Raw genomic sequence first — 17,668 nt, 5'->3', positions numbered from 1 at the left:
TATGCCATACAAAGAGCTGAGGCAGAGCATTTACCTCTGAAAGAGTCATTATTTAAAAGAAGTAGTTTGTAGTCCCCTCTAAATGTTGGCCAACTGATGCAAAGAGCCAATTCACTGGAAAAGACCCTGATGCTGGGAAAGAGTGAAGGGAGGAGAAGGGGACGACAGAGGATGAGATGGTTGGATGGCATCACCGACTCAATGGACATGAGTCTGAGCAAACTCCATGAGATACTGAAGGACAGCGAAACCTGCGTGCTGCAGTCCATGGTGTTGCAAATAGCTGGACATGACACAGTGGCTGAATAACAATGACTAAAATAAGTAGGGGAGCCTTATACCATTTTCTTACCAAGCTCCTCTATTTTTAACAGAGAATGTCCATTTTGTATTGGCTCAAGTTATTCTTAACATAAGCATCTCTTAACTTTTCTTTGTTCATTAAAGTTATCCATTATGACATTATAGCAAATTCACCAGTCCTTTAAAATTTACAGCTATTAAATATACTTTTGACATCACAGGCTGGTTAGGGTTACATCACACTTCGACTATAAAATGAGAATTATGGTTCCTAGTCTTAGAAAAATTTATGTATCACATAATTTTGCATATGATTTTGGAGATTTGAAGTCATACTGGTCAAAAACTTCTACCATAAAGAATGCTTGGGTTAAAATGAACCTATGATTCTAAGGTATTAATGCACTTGCTACTATATAAGTTGCTATTAGTCCTACGGAGGTAATTCAGACACAATGTACATTAGTCACACTTCATGGAGGTGGGGGCAGGGGGTGTAGGTATTTAATTTTTTTTTTAAACCCTCTTATTTTCAAATAATTTCAAACTTTACAGAAAAGTTACAAAAATACCACAAAGAATTCTTCATTCAGATTGCTCAAAAGTTACCACTGGAACATTCAATTTTAAATAATTTCAGTTTGAGTTTTTGTGTATATTGTAGCTTAAGCTGCTTAAATAAGCAAAGGACCAATTTAATGCCTAGGGAGTAATTACAATAATCTTAGTACAGGACCAAAATTACATGGGAACAATTCCAATCCCTGAATCTCTGAAGCTGAAAGATTTTCATAACTCCTCCAGCAGCAAAAAAGTGACTGAGCTCATTTATACTCATTATTTTCCCATTTTAATTCAAACATTTGGAGGTTTCACTGGAGAAATAGTATTGTTTAATTATAATGCTGCCCTAGACCTACTAGGGGAGAAGGCGATGGTACCCTACTCCAGCACTCTTGCCTGGAAAATCCCATGGATGGAGGAGCCTGGTGGGCCACAGTCCATGGGGTCGCTAGGAGTCGGACAGGACTCAGCTACTTCACTTTCACTTTTCACTTTCATGCATTGGAGAAGGAAATGGCAACCCACTCCAGTGTTCTTGCCTGGAGAATTCCAGGGACGGGGGAGCCTGGTGGGCTGCCGTCTATGGGGTCGCAGAGTCGGACACGACTGAAGCGACTTAGCAGCAGCAGCAGCAGACCTACTAGGAATGAATATAATATAGTAAATGTATTCCCAAAGATTTCCAGTACGAAAATGCAGATCTTTTATTGCTGCACATTATCTGCTAAGTGCTGGGTATTATTTTCATATTATTTTATTTATTCCTGTCAACAATCTAGCAAATTCACTTTTGCCCAAGGACACCTAACATATACCAAGTGTAGAAACCATATTCAAATTCATGTTTATCTCAGTCAAAACTTTAACTACTTCTTAAAGTTTAAGAAAGCTTATAAACAATTCTCTTAAAAACAGAGTATCGGAGATATGGGAGGTAAAAATAATTCTCTGATAAGAGGTAGTATCCCCTTCTTCCTTCCCTCCAGCAAATAACATTATGATCATCCAAAGTTTTTACCATTTTCATACAAATGTCTGAGAAACCACAGGTATCACAAAGAATGCCTTTGTGTGTGTGTTACCAATATCCAGTGGGTAGAGGCCAGGGATGCTGCTAAACATCCTAAAATGCACACTCACAACAGGAGCTCTGTGGTTCAATATGTTAGCAGCACCAAGATAAGAAATCATGACCTAAATCACTGATGAAAATGCTGAAAAATGAACAAAGTATAAGGACACACTCAAAAGACTTCCAAGCTATTAACCAACTGAGCGGACTATTGACTAACTAATAAGTATGGCTATCAACTAAATGGGAACTCACCTTCATGCTTTATTATTCAAGGAACATCCAAATACAGACATTCTAAATTCAGTTTGTGGCATGATTATTTTCCATTTAGAAATAATAATGGGCAATTTAACAAAGAACAAATGGAAAAACTCTGTCCCACAGTTCTGAATTACGTATTTTACCAAAACAGTTCTAAGAGCATCTTACTACCACAGATTAGATTAAGTCAAACTTCACATTTGAATTTTAAAATATTGCTTTGAAACACATGGGCAAATACTCATTATCTATGGAGCAATTAAGTAAAAGCAAATTAAAACAATTTCCACCTTCCAAAATAGCAACAAATATTAAAAAAGAGACAATTCAGTGCTAGTGAAATGTTTAAATAGGATTTCTAAGTTACTGTAAGTGGAAATGAAAACTGGCTTATCCCTAGTTTATTATTACCAGTCCTACTTTATAGACGAGGAACTGAAGCACAAGGAAGTTAGGTGGCTTAGCTTAGTATCACATGGCTAGAAGAGGAAGGTCAGAAATTTGAACCAAGGCAGCCTAGCTCCAGTTTGTGTTCTTAACCACTCCACTTCACTATCTTTATGTTTTATAGAACCTTTCTTCTTTTTAGCCATTCTTTAAAATGCATCAAAAATGACCAGAAGGCAAAATTAAGAATGGAAAGACTGGTAAAAACATTTACAATGCATGCAACTGATCAAGATGAGATTAAAAACATGCATATCTGAATGAAAAAGTTGAAGAATTCAACCTCTAATCAGATAGGCAAAGAAGTTTAATAATATTCAGTTAAAGCACAGTATAACTAAAATAGGTATTCATACATTTTTGTAAAAGCTACAAAGTGGTACTTTTTTTGAGAGGACAATTTGGAGTTTCTCTCAACAGTTTAAATGCATGTAATCTGTGACCCAGTAATGCCACTTATCAGGAATCGATCTATAGAAAAGTCACATGAGCATGCAAAACAACTTGTTCAAGGATGTTTACAACAGTATTATTTGTAATAATTAAAAACCAGAAATTAAGCAACTGTTTGATAATCTGGTAATAAATAAATTAGGATACAGTAGTCATAGTTGAAATATACTACTTAAAACGCGCAGACTTGCATTATCAAGCACGAAGTTCATAATATGTTGCTAAATAGGAAAAAGCTAGCTGTAGAAAAAAGGTGTACCTTTTATTTATAAAGTAATGCTTAACTTGAGGAGAGTCAAGTAAATTTTTATACTTTTTTGTAAGGATATTGTATTTTATTAATTGAAAAAAAGAAGCAAACATGATGAGAAGGAAACATTATCATTGGTTGTCTCTACATAGTGGAATTACACTTGCTATTTTTCCTTTAAACTCTTTATGCTGAGGGTTTATTACTTTTACAATTGCTACTATGTGCTGATTTCTTCCTGCATTCAGGTTAGTGTCTAGGTAAATTAACACACTGAGGTCAGGACTACACAGTAGCTATCATTAGCTCCATTTTACAGAGGTGAAAACAGCTGAAAAACTAATTAAAGTCTATTGTGTTCTATGTTGCTAATCTCTTCATGGCAAGACACTAAAAATATAAAAACATCAAGCCCAAATCATTGTAAATTCATGAGTAAAAGGCATAATGCAAGAAGAGTCTGATTTGCTACTTCACAGATGAGGAATTCCAAAATAACAGCATAAATTTGTAATCTAAACCCAGAAAATACACTGAATGTAGTAGTCTTGGAAAAAACTTCCCACAAACATTTATGTATCTAAAGACCTCAAAGTTTTACATTTGAGGCTCTGAATGTTTTCTTTCATAAAACAGGAATACATTTTATATTTCAGAAGGCACAAACCAGTTACTTTAAATTTCAAACAAATCATGTCAATTTCTATGTCAGTTTCAAAACACACAAAAGAATTATCTCATATTTGATAAATGCAAAGTGAAGTCGCTCAGTCGTGTCTGACTCTTTGCGACCCCATGAACTTTAGCCTGCCAGGCTCCCCCATTCATGGGATTTTCCAGGCAAGAATACTGGAGTGTGTTGCTTTTTCCTTCTCCAGGGGATCTTCCCTACCCAGGGATCAAAGCTGGTCTCCCGCACTGCAGGCAGACTACGCTCTGAGCTACCAGGGAAGTCTGATAAATGCAAAATATTACTATAATCTTGGAAACCAACCAAGAAAAGAGAAAACCACCTTTATAATTATCTGTTTTGAAATATATAACTGGATAACACCATTCTCTAAAAATATAATATCTGTTGAAAAGATGGAAGATTTTTAGAATAATGATAGTTCTGATGGTTCAGTTTTTTTAATTTACGTAGTAAAATTTTAAGGGAACAGTAGCGTTACGTTTTCACAGCTATTTGTAAGGCCTCCTCAGACAGCCATTTTGCTTTTTTGCATTTCTTTTCCATGAGGATGGTGTTGATCCCTGTCTCTTGTACAATGTCACGAACCTCCGTCCATAGTTCATCAGGCACCCTATCTATCAGATCTAGTTCCTTAAATCTATTTCTCACTTCCATTGTATAATCATAAGGGATTTGATTTAGGTCATACCTGAATGGTCTAGTGGTTTTCCCTACTTTCTTCAATTTACGTCTGAATTTGGCAATAAGGAGTTCATGATCTGAGCCACAGTCAGCTCCTGTAATAGTTGTGAAAAGAAGAGAAGGGAAAAGCAAAGGAGAAAAGGAAAGACACAAACATCTGAATGCAGAGTTCCAAAGAATAGCAAGAAGAGATAAGAAAGCCTTCCTCAGCGATCGATGCAAAGAAATAGAGGAAAACAACAGAATGGGAAAGACTAGAGATCTCTTCAAGAAAATTAGAGATACCAAGGGAACATATCATGCAAAGATGGGCTTGATAAAGGACAGAAATGGTAGAGACCTAACAGAAGCAGAAGATATTAAGAAGAGGTGGCAAGAATACACAAAAGAACTGTACAAAAAACATCTTCATGACCCAGATAATCACGATAGTGTGATCACTCACCTAGAGCCAGACATCCTGGAATGTGAAGTCAAGTGGGCCTTAGAAAGCATCACTACGAACAAAGCTAGTGGAGGTGATGGAATTCCAGTGGAGCTATTTCAAATCCTTAAAGATGATGCTGTGAAAGTGCTACACTCAATATGCCAGCAAATTGGGAAAACTCAGCAGTGGCCATGGGACTGGAAAAGGTCAGTTTTTATTCCAATCCCAAAGAAAGGTAATGCCAAAGAATGTTCAAACTACCACACAATTGCACTCATCTCACATGCTAGTAAAGTAATGCTCAAAATTCTCCAAGCCAGGCTTCAGTAATACGTGAACCGTGAACTTCCAGATGTTCACGCTGGTTTTAGAAAAGGCAGAGGAACCAGAGATCAAATTGCCAACATCTGCTGGATCATCTAAAAAGCAAGAGAGTTCTAGAAAAACCTCTATTTCTGCTTTATTGACTATGCCAAAGCCTTGGATTGTATGGATCACAATAAACTGTGGAAAATTCTTCAAGAGATGGGAATACCAGACCACCTGACCTGCCTCTTGAGAAACCTGTGTGCAGGTCAGGAAGCAACAGTTAGAACTGGACATGGAACAACAGACTGGTTCCAAATAGGAAAAGGAGTACGTCAAGGCTGTATATTGTCACCCTGCTTATTTAACTTATATGCAGAGTACATCATGAGACACGCTGGACTGGAAGAAACACAAGCTGGAATCAAGATTGCCAGGAGAAATATCAATAACCTCAGATATGCAGATGACACCACCCTTAAGGCAGAAAGTGAAGAGGAACTAAAAAGCCTCTTGATGAAGGTGAAAGTGGAGAGAGAAAAAGTTGGCTTAAAGCTCAACATTCAGAAAACGAAGATCATGGCATCCGGTCTCATCACTTCATGGGAAATAGATGGGGAAACAGTGGAAACAGTGTCAGACTTTTTTTTTTGGGCTCCAAAATCAGTGCAGATGGTGACTGCAGCCATGAAATTAAAGGACGCTTGCTCCTTGGAAGGAAAGTTATGACCAACCTAGATAGCATATTCAAAATCAGAGACATAATTTTGCCAACAAAGGTCCATCTAGTCAAGGGTATGGTTTTTCCTGTGGTCATGTATGGATGTGAGAGTTGGACTGTGAAGAAAGCTGAGTGCTGAAGAATTGATGCTTTTGAACTGTGGTGTTGGAGAAGACTCTTGAGAGTCCCTTGGACTGCAAGGAGATCCAATCATCCTAAAGGAGATCAGCCCTGGGATTTCTTTGGAAGGAATGATGCTAAAGCTGAAACTCCAGTACTTTGGCCACCTCATAAGAAGAGTTGACTCATTGGAAAAGACTCTGATGCTGGGAGGGATTGGAGGCAGGAGGAGAAGGGGACGACAGAGGATGAGATGGCTGGATGGCATCACTGACTCGATGGACGTGAGTCTGAGTGAACTCTGGGAGTTGGTGATGGACAGGGAGGCCTGGCGTGCTGCGATTCATGGGGTCGCAAAGAGTCGGACACGACTGAGCGACTGAACTGAACTGAGCGTTACCTAGTTCAACCCCCACCATTATACAGACAGAGTCCGGAGAAAGGAAGTAATTTGTTCAAGGCCTTGCAGTTACTAAGAGACTAAAGTGGGAGGGACTCACTAAGGGTTCAGGATGGGGAACACATGTATACCTGTGATGGATTCATTTCAATATTTGGCAAAACTAATAAAGTTTAAAAATAAAATAAAATAATAAAAAAAAAAAATAAAGTGGGAGGGACTCACTCAGGCTTTTTGACTCTAAACCAGAATCTTGACTTTGTAAAGGTATTACCTAATAATTTAATGGGCTACTTACAGTACTTTGGGATCCTGTTCTCCTCTGTACGAATGGGGCCTTTTTGACCTAGCAATTTCAGAGAGCAAGAAACTAATCTCTAATGTATTATCTCTATTCAGATTTTCTAGAGTAAATGTTTTCCAAGTTTCCCTTCTTCTCCATCACTCACTCACAAATGAATTACTATTTGGAATTCCAAAGTAGAAAAGAGTATAAAAGTCAAGCTCCTCTGGTTAAAAATATGCAGAAATTCTGCTTTGACTTCTTATTTTGTCCTTGAAGCTTCTGAAATACTTTGATGGTATTTTAGGTCTCAGAGAGAAAGATATATACATATACACGCTACCTTCTCTCTCTCCATCTCTCTCTCTCAAACACACAGGGAGCAAACCAAAAATGTTAAAGTCACATGACATAAAACTAGCATAAGTTCTTAAATGCTTAAGTCCAGTTTCTGCAGTCATCTTGTCCTCTACCAATCAATGACAAACATCTCATAGGCCACACTTTGAGGAGCAATGTTCCAAGCAAATCAAAGCTTAAAAGATGCTCCTCATCTAATAAGAACATCTAATATACTAAAAAAGAAGTCAGAAACTTACTTCTTATCAAAAAATGTTGAATTTTCTTTTCTTTTTGTGAATCCATTGGGTAGAAGTTTTAAATTAATACCTTGCTTTCGAGCACGATTTTTCATAAAGTACATCTAACAAACAAAAACAAACAGACAAATTAATTTTCAAATAGCTTAAATTCCAAAAGCACATAAAACAGTGTTTAAAATGTAAGTTAAGATTTATCGAATACTTATGCTTCACAAACTACAATAAACAGCAATATATCATTTAATCCTCACAATATTATGAAGCAGGTACTATTATTACTCTCATTTCTGCTATTTTAGAGATGTAAAGCCTACATTTAAATCCAGGTCTGTCTAACTGCAGTCTGTGCTTTTAACCATATATCCTATAAGCCAAAAGAAGAATTTCATGGGGATTTTAAAAACATACAGGTTTTAGCAATCACAGGGATTACCTATATAGTTTTTTTTTTTCTTCTTTTTTACTGATGGTTTCATACCATAGTTGGCTGTATATATGCCTGCTTCTATTACTAGGTAGGTAGCTCATTCAGGGAAGGAACTATGGCGCTGCCGAGTACAAGGCTTAACTTAAAAGTAGCCACTGATGTAGGATGTACAAAATGAGGTATGAGAATTCTAGCTCTGACATGTATTATTCCACTGACCACGTAGGTTGGTTGAGCTGAATTAGTCAACTCCAGAGAGTACTGAAGGAAGTAATATCATCAACGAAGAAGAAAGATCACTCAAAGAAGTGGCAAAATATAAATGCAACTTTTTAAGTGAGTGGCATCTAGACTTTGCAATGTACAGAGTTAGACAATCAAGTCAAGTCAAGAGGAAGGGAGGGTCAGTAAGAAAATGACTTAAGAAATTACATGCAATTTCACAGTGCATAAACTTTGGTTTCAGTAATGACGGTGATTATAAGGACCCAACTCTCCTATGGAAAACATCTAAGAATGCTATTTGCTATATATATTTGTGTAAATATTTTCAAAGATCACCTTAAAAGCATTGAAGAGCTGACAGAAATGGGAAACTACAGGCCAATGTTTAATGAAAAGTGAAACTCAGAGAAGTAAGCAAAAAGCACTGAAGCCACTTTTGCTAATTATGGCAAATATAGGCTTCCCCTTTCTAGAGCCTCCTCAGCAAGACAGTCAAGATCTAGTAATGTTTGTGGAAACTCCTCTCAAATGAAATGAAACTGAGTCACAGAATGATACACCCTCAGGATAAGGGTCACCAGAGCATGCTAGGAATTTTTTTTATTAGTCTGACTGGAACAGGGGGAAAAAGAAAAATCCATTAGAAATCATCTAGCCTGGCCATGGCAGTCCATGCTCAGACTTGAAATGATTTGCCTTGCTTTGGGATTAATGTAATCTTAAGCCTTCAACCTGGTTTAAGATAGCCTAGATCTGCAATGCTTCTAGGTATCTGGTAGAATAAAAGAAGGCCTATTTATTTATTCCAGCCTTCAAACAATTCTCATAAGTAATTTTTAAAGGGAAAAATAAAAGGAGTACTCAACAAAAAATAAATAAGCATAACCAATATAAGAAAATCAGGGGGTCTTCCCTGGTGGTCTAGTGACTAAGAATATGCCTGCCAATGCAGGTTTGATCCCTGGTTAGGGGACTAAGATGCTATATGCCAAGGGGCAACTAAGCCCAAGTGCCACAGGCACTGAGCTGTATGCTGCAACCACTAAAGCCGATGCCCTGTAGAGTCTGAGCTCTGCAACAGAAGCCACCACAATGAAAAAAAAAGAAGAAGTAAGCCTCAGTACACAGGAACCAAAAGAGAAAAAGAGATTCAGTTAAGAGTTACAGATTGTCAGAATGGAGAAAAACTAGAAATCAACAATATGGTATTTTGAAAAGACACACAGAACATAAGGACACAGAAAGGCCTAACGTAAAAGTGAAGGACAAAATACACCAAAGGAGGGAAATAGTTTAAAAACAGACAAAAACACAAAAAGCTAGAGACAAAAAGGGTTACAACATAGGGCCAAAGGTTAAATACACCAATAATTTCCTGAAGTATGCATCTAATAACGTACCCTTAAAGCATATGAAGCAAAGCTACCTGATCCACAAGGAGAAACATACAAATCCTGATGATTTTATCTATTGGGAAGTATTAAAATATGTCTCTCAGTAACTGGTAGAAGAAAGAAACAAACAAAGAGAAAATCAGAAATGTTATAATTTGAACAATGTATTTAACAAACCTGACCTAAAAGGAATATGTTTAGAATAAGACATTTAGCAATTGCAGAATACCTCCCCCGCTCCTCCAAGAAAACAGGGAACGTTACAAAATTTGACTATATGCTGGGACATAAACACAAGTCTTAATGTATTTTTTAAAAAATGAACTCAGAAAAAAATATGTTCTTTGACCATAATGCAATTAAGCTAAAAATAATAAAGGATATAACAGAAGTCAAGAGGACACAGTAACTAAATAGAAAAGGAATCTGTAATAGCAACTGATCTAGAAAAAAAGACACAAGTAAGCAATATCACAAATGATAATACTACATTTCCTACAGACACATTAAAGAAAATGTTATGAAGAACTTTATGCCAATACATTGGAAAAGTTAGGTAAAATGAACAAATTCCTAGGAAAATGTAGTCTTAAGACAAAATAATGACGTGAGACAGAGAAAACCCGAACAGTCCCATTAATGGTAAAGAATAAACTTCTGCAGCCTATTAAAAAATTATATCAAACTCCCAAGGGAGAAATAATCCCAATGTTAATGTATTTAAGAACAAAATGGAAATATCAGCAAATAATTTTATGAAACTGGAATCACATCAATAGAGAAACTTAAGAATACCAAAAAGGAAAATTAGAAGTTATCTCACTCATGAACAGAAATGCAAAATGAATGAAAGGATAATGTGTACACACGTATAACACAACGGAATTCTGCAAAGTATAAAAAGCATGATATGATAATAATACACCATGCAAGTTTAGCTTAAAATAGAAAATCACCTAAAAGATTATTATTCATATTCTTATTAGAATATTATATATTAAAATAATAATAAAATATAGAAAAAACATTTGATAAAATATAACCATGATTCATGTTAACATGTGTTAGCAAACTGGGAACAGAACTTCTTTAATCTAGATATCAAACTATACCCACAAACTGAAAAGTAAACATGGTGAAATCTTAAAACTTTTCCCTCTATGATCAGGGTTACAAAACAAAGACAGAAAAGAGCTAACATAAGAGGCCTGAAACTTATCCTTAGAAAGTTCTGTTGGCAAGGTTTGCTCTTGGCTGGAGTTTGGCAATTTGACTGACTGGTAAATGGACCCTACACTGACAAAAAATTTCTCCTAAAATGGTATGAAAAATGGTAGGTTCTGCTTCATTATGCTGAAATTGTACAAAAATGTGGTTTTTATCTGCTTTCCTTCTGGGTGTATGGAACTTGGCAACTGCTAGGGTAAGGGTGTTTCTGCAACTAGTCCCCATAAAAACCTTGGGCACTGAGTCTCTAATGAGTTTCCCTGGTAGACAATAAACTTTAAACATTAGTTATCACAACCCATTGCCTGAGGAAATTAACTGTGTATTGTATGACTCCAATAGGAGAGGAATTTGGGAAGCTTGTGGCTGGATTCCTACAGGCTTGGCCCCATACACATTTTCCTTTTGCAAAGTTTGCTCTGTATCCTTTCACTGTAATAAACTTTAGCCATGAGTTCAATTGCACGTTGCATCCTGTGAACCCCTCGAGCAAATCATCAAACTCAGGAGTGGACTTTAAATATCTACTATCATCACTACTATTTTACATTATTGAAGTTCTTGCTATTCTAACAAGGTAAGAAAAAGAGATAAAAGAATAAGGACAGAAAGCTAGACACAAATTGTGATGAACTGTTTATAGAGAAAACCTCAAAAAATCTATAGATAAGGTATTGGAATAGATTTTAATATGGCTACTACCATAAAATGGACAACAACAAAAACTTTCATTCCTGAATACCAGCAAAGAGATAATAAAAAATTTTAAAAGAAAATACTATTTAAAATACTAAGAAAAAATAAAGTGCTCAAGAATAAGTCTAACAAAAAATGTGCAAGACCTTCACTAAGAAAATTACAGAGATGTTAAAGACCCAAATAAATTCAGAGATACAACAATCAAGGATTTAAATATTCAATGCCGTAAAATCCAATCACCCAAGTAACTCTACAAAATAAATGCAAATCCAATCAAAATACCCAAGTGGGGAAGGTAGGACTATAAATCAGTTGGCTGGTTTTTCTTATTTGTATTAAGTTACAAAGAGCCACATCTGTATTTCAGACAATATTCTAGAAAATATTCTAGAAAAATGGCTATGGTCTAATCTAAACAATGAACAAAGTGAGAAGATTGACTTCTTCAGTGAGTTCAGCAAAGACTACAATAGTTGCAAGAGACAAGAGGTTTAACAGAATAGAACAGACAGGCCAGAAACAAACAGGCCAAGCATATGAGGATGCCTGATATATAACAGAGATGGTCCCGCAAAGCAGTGGAGAAAGGGTGAACTTTTCAATAACTGGTGCTAGAAAAAGGAGATTATTCATTTGGAAAATTAAATAGGACCTCTACTTCACATGATAGACAAAAATCAGTTCCATGTTTACAGACATAAATGTGAGATGTGATATTACAAAGCTTTCAGAAAATCATTACAGGAGAATAGCTTCATAACCTCAAGGAAGGGAAGGATTTCTTTAAAAACACATAAAACTATTAACTATAAAGGAAACACAAGACAATTTGTACTACATTAAAATTTAAAAAAGCTGTTTACCGTAAGAAATGAAAAAGAGTACAAACACAAGCCACAGAATCAAAGGATTTATAACATACACAATCAACATCAGCATCTAAAAATACAAAGAAAACCAATAGGAAAAAACAACAGACCAAAGACAAGATGAACAAAGACTTAACAGGCATACACCACAAAGGGGAATATCCAAAGGCCAATAAAATATTTGAAAGGTGCTCAATCTCATTAAGAGGCTTCCTTGATAGCTCAGTGGGTAAAGAATCCACCTGCAATGCAGGAGATCCCAGTTCAACTCCTGGGTCGGGAAGATCCACTGGAGAAGGGATAGGCTACCCACTCCAGTATTCTGGCCTGGAGAATTCCATGGACTGTATAGTCCATGGGGTCGCAAAGAGTTGGACACAACTGAGCGACTTTTACTGTCACTTTCAATCTCATTAAGAATTGGACAACTGTAGATTAAAAATCATAATAAAGTAACAAAGCCATCAAACTGACAAAAGCTTAAAAACTATGACCAAGTCAAGAATCTGGAGAGGATGTGACAACAGGTATACTTAAATACTGTGAGTATAATCTGGCATCACCACTTTGAAAAATATTTTGGTAACATACAGTCAAATTGAAGATATGCATACTCCACAACAAAGCAATTTCACTCCTAGGTATGAACTCCAGAAAAACATATGCATAAGCAAACCACAATTCCTAAACAAAAGTGTTCACTATAGCATTGTTCATAAAATTTATTACAGAAAACCCAGAAATAAGAATGGTTCAGGGATGGGCATAACATGGTGGTAGGAATTCTTGAGAAGCTGGTTATGTTCTAATTCTAGATCTAGGTGGTAGCTACATGGATGCTCACTCCATAATTATTATTAAATGGTATATTTCTATTTTATGCTTTTTTATATGCGTGCCATATTTCATAAAAAGAAAATATTTAAAAAGCAGTTTATCCTTTAACTATATAATTTAATGATGTTTAATTAAGCTCAAGAAAAAAAAAAACTTGATATATGGTAATTTTTCTTTCAGACATGTGTAATGTCATGTCTGTACCAATAATACCAATAAAATACTTTAAAGAGTATTAAAATTCTGCAACTCCAATACCAGTATGGTCTCTGAAAACCAAAGATAATTCTGTGATGTGATTAAATAATATTAAAGAATTTTTAGAACAATAGCAGTTGGAAAATATTTCCAATATGTAAGCTTTTCATTTTGCACAGTGCTTAAGGAATGAAAAAGAAATTAAAGAGTATAACAAGTTTATTAAAATAGCAAGTCTTATTAGCCCTTCTTTCAAAACTCAAATCTAATCACTTCCCCTGTATAGCATAGGGAACTCTGCTCTGTGGTGATCTAAGTGGAAGGCAATCCAAGGAAGAGAGGATATACATTTACACATGTTGCTGATTCACTCTGCTGTACAGCAGAAACTAATACAACATTGTAAAGCAACTATACTCCAATTAAAAAAAACACATCTAATCACTTCCCAATAATTCTAACAGCATCATCTGTGACCAGAACCACAACAATAGCTCTGTAACTGATCTCCCAGCTTCCAATCTTCCACTCTTGCCTATTCAAGTCCACTTTCCAGAGAGCCTCAAGAGTGATCTTTCAAAAAGCAAACATGCTCAATTGCCTCCCATGGCCTCCATTTTTACTTTGAATACATTAGGAGACTTCATCAGTTTCTTTAACCTCACCGTTCAACATGCTCCTCACTCAATTATGCTACAGTCACTGGGCTCCTCTTTTAAGCCCTCAAACACACTAACTCTGACCCTGATTCATTCTATACTTCTGCTTTTGTCTCTGTCTGTAAAGTCGTCCTTCAAACGATCACGTGACTGCCTCTTTCTCATCATTCACACTGCTGCTTGATGGCATCTCTCCGAGAAGACTCTCCTGACTACTCTCAGAACCTCCCTCACCCACAAACACCATTTTGATTTTCTTTAACCTCCTGTTGTCCTCTTTATCTTTCAGATGCACTTAACTCTATCTGAAATTATATTTGTTCCTGTACTCATCCCCTGTCTCTCCCGCTACAAGTTCCACAAGGGGAAGGACTTTGTTTTGGTCACTGCTGTATCCCTAGCAACTGGAACAGCCCTGGATCATAGTAGCCACTTAATATATTATTTGTTGAATGCAAAAAGAAAAAAAAGAATCTATTTGATTAGAAGAAATTCTAACTGGAAAAGAACAGAAGAAATACTTACATGTTTATTGCTGATTGGTCTTTTCAAGAAAGCATCTCTAGAAATATGGTCTGCTGTTCTTGCCACATCTTCTAAAAATCGATAATCTACAAATTTCAAAAACACAGAAAAATAAATAAATGGTATATGCCTATGGCCAGGAAGCATCAATCTGCTATACATAAGATGGCTTACCACTTAGGAGATTCATTTCTGTAAACTGTTGTATTGAAACATACGCAGTTTTATCTCGAACTCCATTACATGTTAGTTCTGCTTTGTGTTTCTTTACACAGGGCAAACTGAAGAGACAAAGAGAAGGAACTTTTATGCTTTGAGGTAAAATGGATACAGGCAGAGATAATAAGGTAGAAAATTACATACATACCTGCAGGAATACCGCAAACAACGTGGACATCTGTACTTTGCTTCTTCTGTACCACAAGTTTCACATCTACAAAAGTCCACAAGAAACTTAATAGATTATCAAATATTAATTCTATATATTTATTTATAAACTTTTAATCCATCACAATTTACAGACCTGCAGTCACAGTGAATAAAGTAGATGCAAGTAACTCTAATGAAATAATGGACAGCTGTCAAACATTATTAGAAAATTCTCCTCTAGGAAACCATCTCTAAATGACACTACATTTACAATGTTGTTTAATGATAGGTAATTCAAGAAAACATGTATCAAATTTAAAAAATTACCTCACTGTGACTTCCTTTTCTAAATAATCAGACAATGAGATCGCTTTTTGATATTTGAACTTGGAGTGCCTGACACTGTTAACAACTGTGTGTGTGCACATACCCAGAAGTCCAATCCATGAGCTGTTTATATATCTTAAAGGCAGACACATTCAGAAAAAGAAGACCCAGGCAAATTTAGAGAGCAGCAGTTGCATCTTTCTTCCTCAGTTCCTCACCCAACTGAGAATGGGCATCAAAACACTCTAGAAATACTACTATCCATCATCTGTCTCCAACTGATCTTTCACTTGAGTGACAATCAGTGTACAATGACAATCAAACTACAAACAGACAAGCAAACTACATGTTGATTCACTGTATTCGAGACAGAAATGGTCCCGAGAATCTGACTACTCTTATTTCCTATGCTGCCACATGATCACACTATAAAGAAATCAAATCAAAAGCAATAAATGTTCATAGTACCCATAGAGAAACTAGCCAATTGAGTGAGTTACAATGTATTTTGCCTAATTTTAACTTACTCCACTTTTCCTTGTTGGTTTTATTAGACTGTTCCTCACACCTATCCTCTCTCAAAGGAATACTGAGCCAAGGGCATACAAAGTCAAGCCAGATACTGGTCCAGGGGTTTTCTGGTCCCAAGAATTTTCATTTCCTAACTTGGCCACTGGACACTAGTACCAACCTCACATATTTCCACAGAATTTGTTGTTATCTGACAAAACCCTCCTTTCCTAATCGCCTCTCCCCCCACCACTCAGACTCCCGGCCCAAACTCGCGCTTATTTTTCATTAATCCACACCTTTCTGATCGTGTAGTTTCTTTCAACCTAGACAACAAAAGACCTTCACAGCTCTGCCCTACCTTGACATGGCCAGTTTCCGCTTCGAGCCCACTGAAGGATTTATCTGAGGCTCTTCTTTCACCTTTGTATAATCCACCATTTCTTCTTTGGGGAAATACTTCTCTTCTTTTACATACATTTCATCCATTATTTCCTCCTTTTTAATATTCTGATCAAGAGACACTTCCTCACGTTTAATCTCCAAGATATCTTTCTTCTCTTCCTTCACTTCCAGCCAGTCCATCACTTCTTCCTTCACCTTCACTTTCTCTTCCTTTATCTCTGTTTCTTCCACCTTTTCTTCTTTTACCATCAAACTACTATCCATCTCCTCCTTCACCTCCAATGTGCCTGGTTTTTCCTCTTTCACCTCATGTCGGTCCTCCTCCTGCTTTACCCACTGGCCATTCAGCGTACCTTCTACCATTTCTGACCAGTCCATTACTTCTTGCTTCACAACCGTTAGGTCCATTCGCATCTCCTCTGCTCTTCGTCTACTTTCTTCTTCCCCTGCCCTTGTCTTCTCCATTCCGGTCAGACCATTCTCCGCCTCTCCATCGCCGGACTCCTCAGTCCTTACTCTCTCTTGATCTGTGTCGAGACTTAGCCGCGCCCCCTCAGCTTCACTCTGGAGACCTCCTCCCGACATCTCTTCACTTTCAGCAGCAAAATCCATCAGCTCAAGATCCTTGACCTCCGTTGCCACACCGTCCTTCAATGTGTTTGGTTCACGCCAAGAGGGCTGAGTTACCTGCAAAACCCCGAAGAGCGGCCCACGTGCATATCACAGAAGTAGCAAGCAGTGAACGCCGACCCGGCGCGCCTGTCCGAACGGTCGTAAAGCAACGCTTCCGCGCCGTACCCTTTCACGACTCAAGGAGCTCTTTACGGCTCTGTGGCAGTCCCGCACAGATCTTCCCGGGATCCGTTTGAGACCACGCCCACTTCGATCCCGCCCCCGGGGCGGGGTTTCACCAAACCCTTCCCTTGGAGGGTTTCTGCACGGGGCTACAGGCTTCTGCTTTAAGAGACCGGAGGAGTTCAGGATAAGGGAGAGAGGCGAAATCCTCGCTGCGTTCAAATGTGAAGACCTACCCTGTTCTGTTCTAAGCTTGCACGAAGATGGAAGAAACATCTAATAGCACTCCTTTCCATGCTTCAGTTTCTTAAGCAGTACTCCAGAGACGATGGTATTATAAATCTTGTAGTGTATTTTGATGTTACGTGTGATAATATATGGAAATAAGCTAGCAGTGATGAAACAAACAACATCGTTTCTATTATTACCAGGAGGTTTCAGATAGAAAGAAGGCATTATTTTTATTCTTTCAGTTATTTGTCAATAACAGCCGGCATCAGCCAGTTCCCCATTTACAGCATCCTACTGAATTATCTTTAGAATATATATATCACATATATTTAAAGACAGGGTCAAAAAATCAGTCTCCAGGATTTCCTAGAACTTATAGGGAAA

General features: G+C 37.0%; 1 protein-coding gene across 1 annotated transcript in view; it reads right to left on the bottom strand.

The window, feature by feature from the left end:
• The window catches only part of ZNHIT6 (zinc finger HIT-type containing 6), a 65,908-nt gene extending 48,833 nt beyond the window's left edge, over positions 1–17,075 (bottom strand). Inside the window, exons 1-5 of the mRNA XM_027536672.1 lie at positions 16,215–17,075; positions 15,015–15,080; positions 14,822–14,928; positions 14,648–14,733; positions 7,585–7,688 (exon numbers count right to left, since the gene is read on the bottom strand). Of these exons, the coding sequence (XP_027392473.1) occupies positions 7,585–7,688; positions 14,648–14,733; positions 14,822–14,928; positions 15,015–15,080; positions 16,215–16,870 (1,019 nt within the window). The 5' untranslated portion in view covers positions 16,871–17,075. The remainder of the gene's footprint in view (positions 1–7,584; positions 7,689–14,647; positions 14,734–14,821; positions 14,929–15,014; positions 15,081–16,214) is intronic.
• Between the last annotated feature and the right edge of the window lie 593 nt (positions 17,076–17,668).

The sequence above is a fragment of the Bos indicus x Bos taurus genome, chromosome 3, assembly GCF_003369695.1.
Source record: "Bos indicus x Bos taurus breed Angus x Brahman F1 hybrid chromosome 3, Bos_hybrid_MaternalHap_v2.0, whole genome shotgun sequence".
In the NCBI taxonomy this organism is placed as follows: Eukaryota; Metazoa; Chordata; class Mammalia; order Artiodactyla; family Bovidae; genus Bos; species Bos indicus x Bos taurus.
Note: the sequence above shows the minus strand (reverse complement) of the source record. Positions and strands in the feature narration are given on the sequence as shown.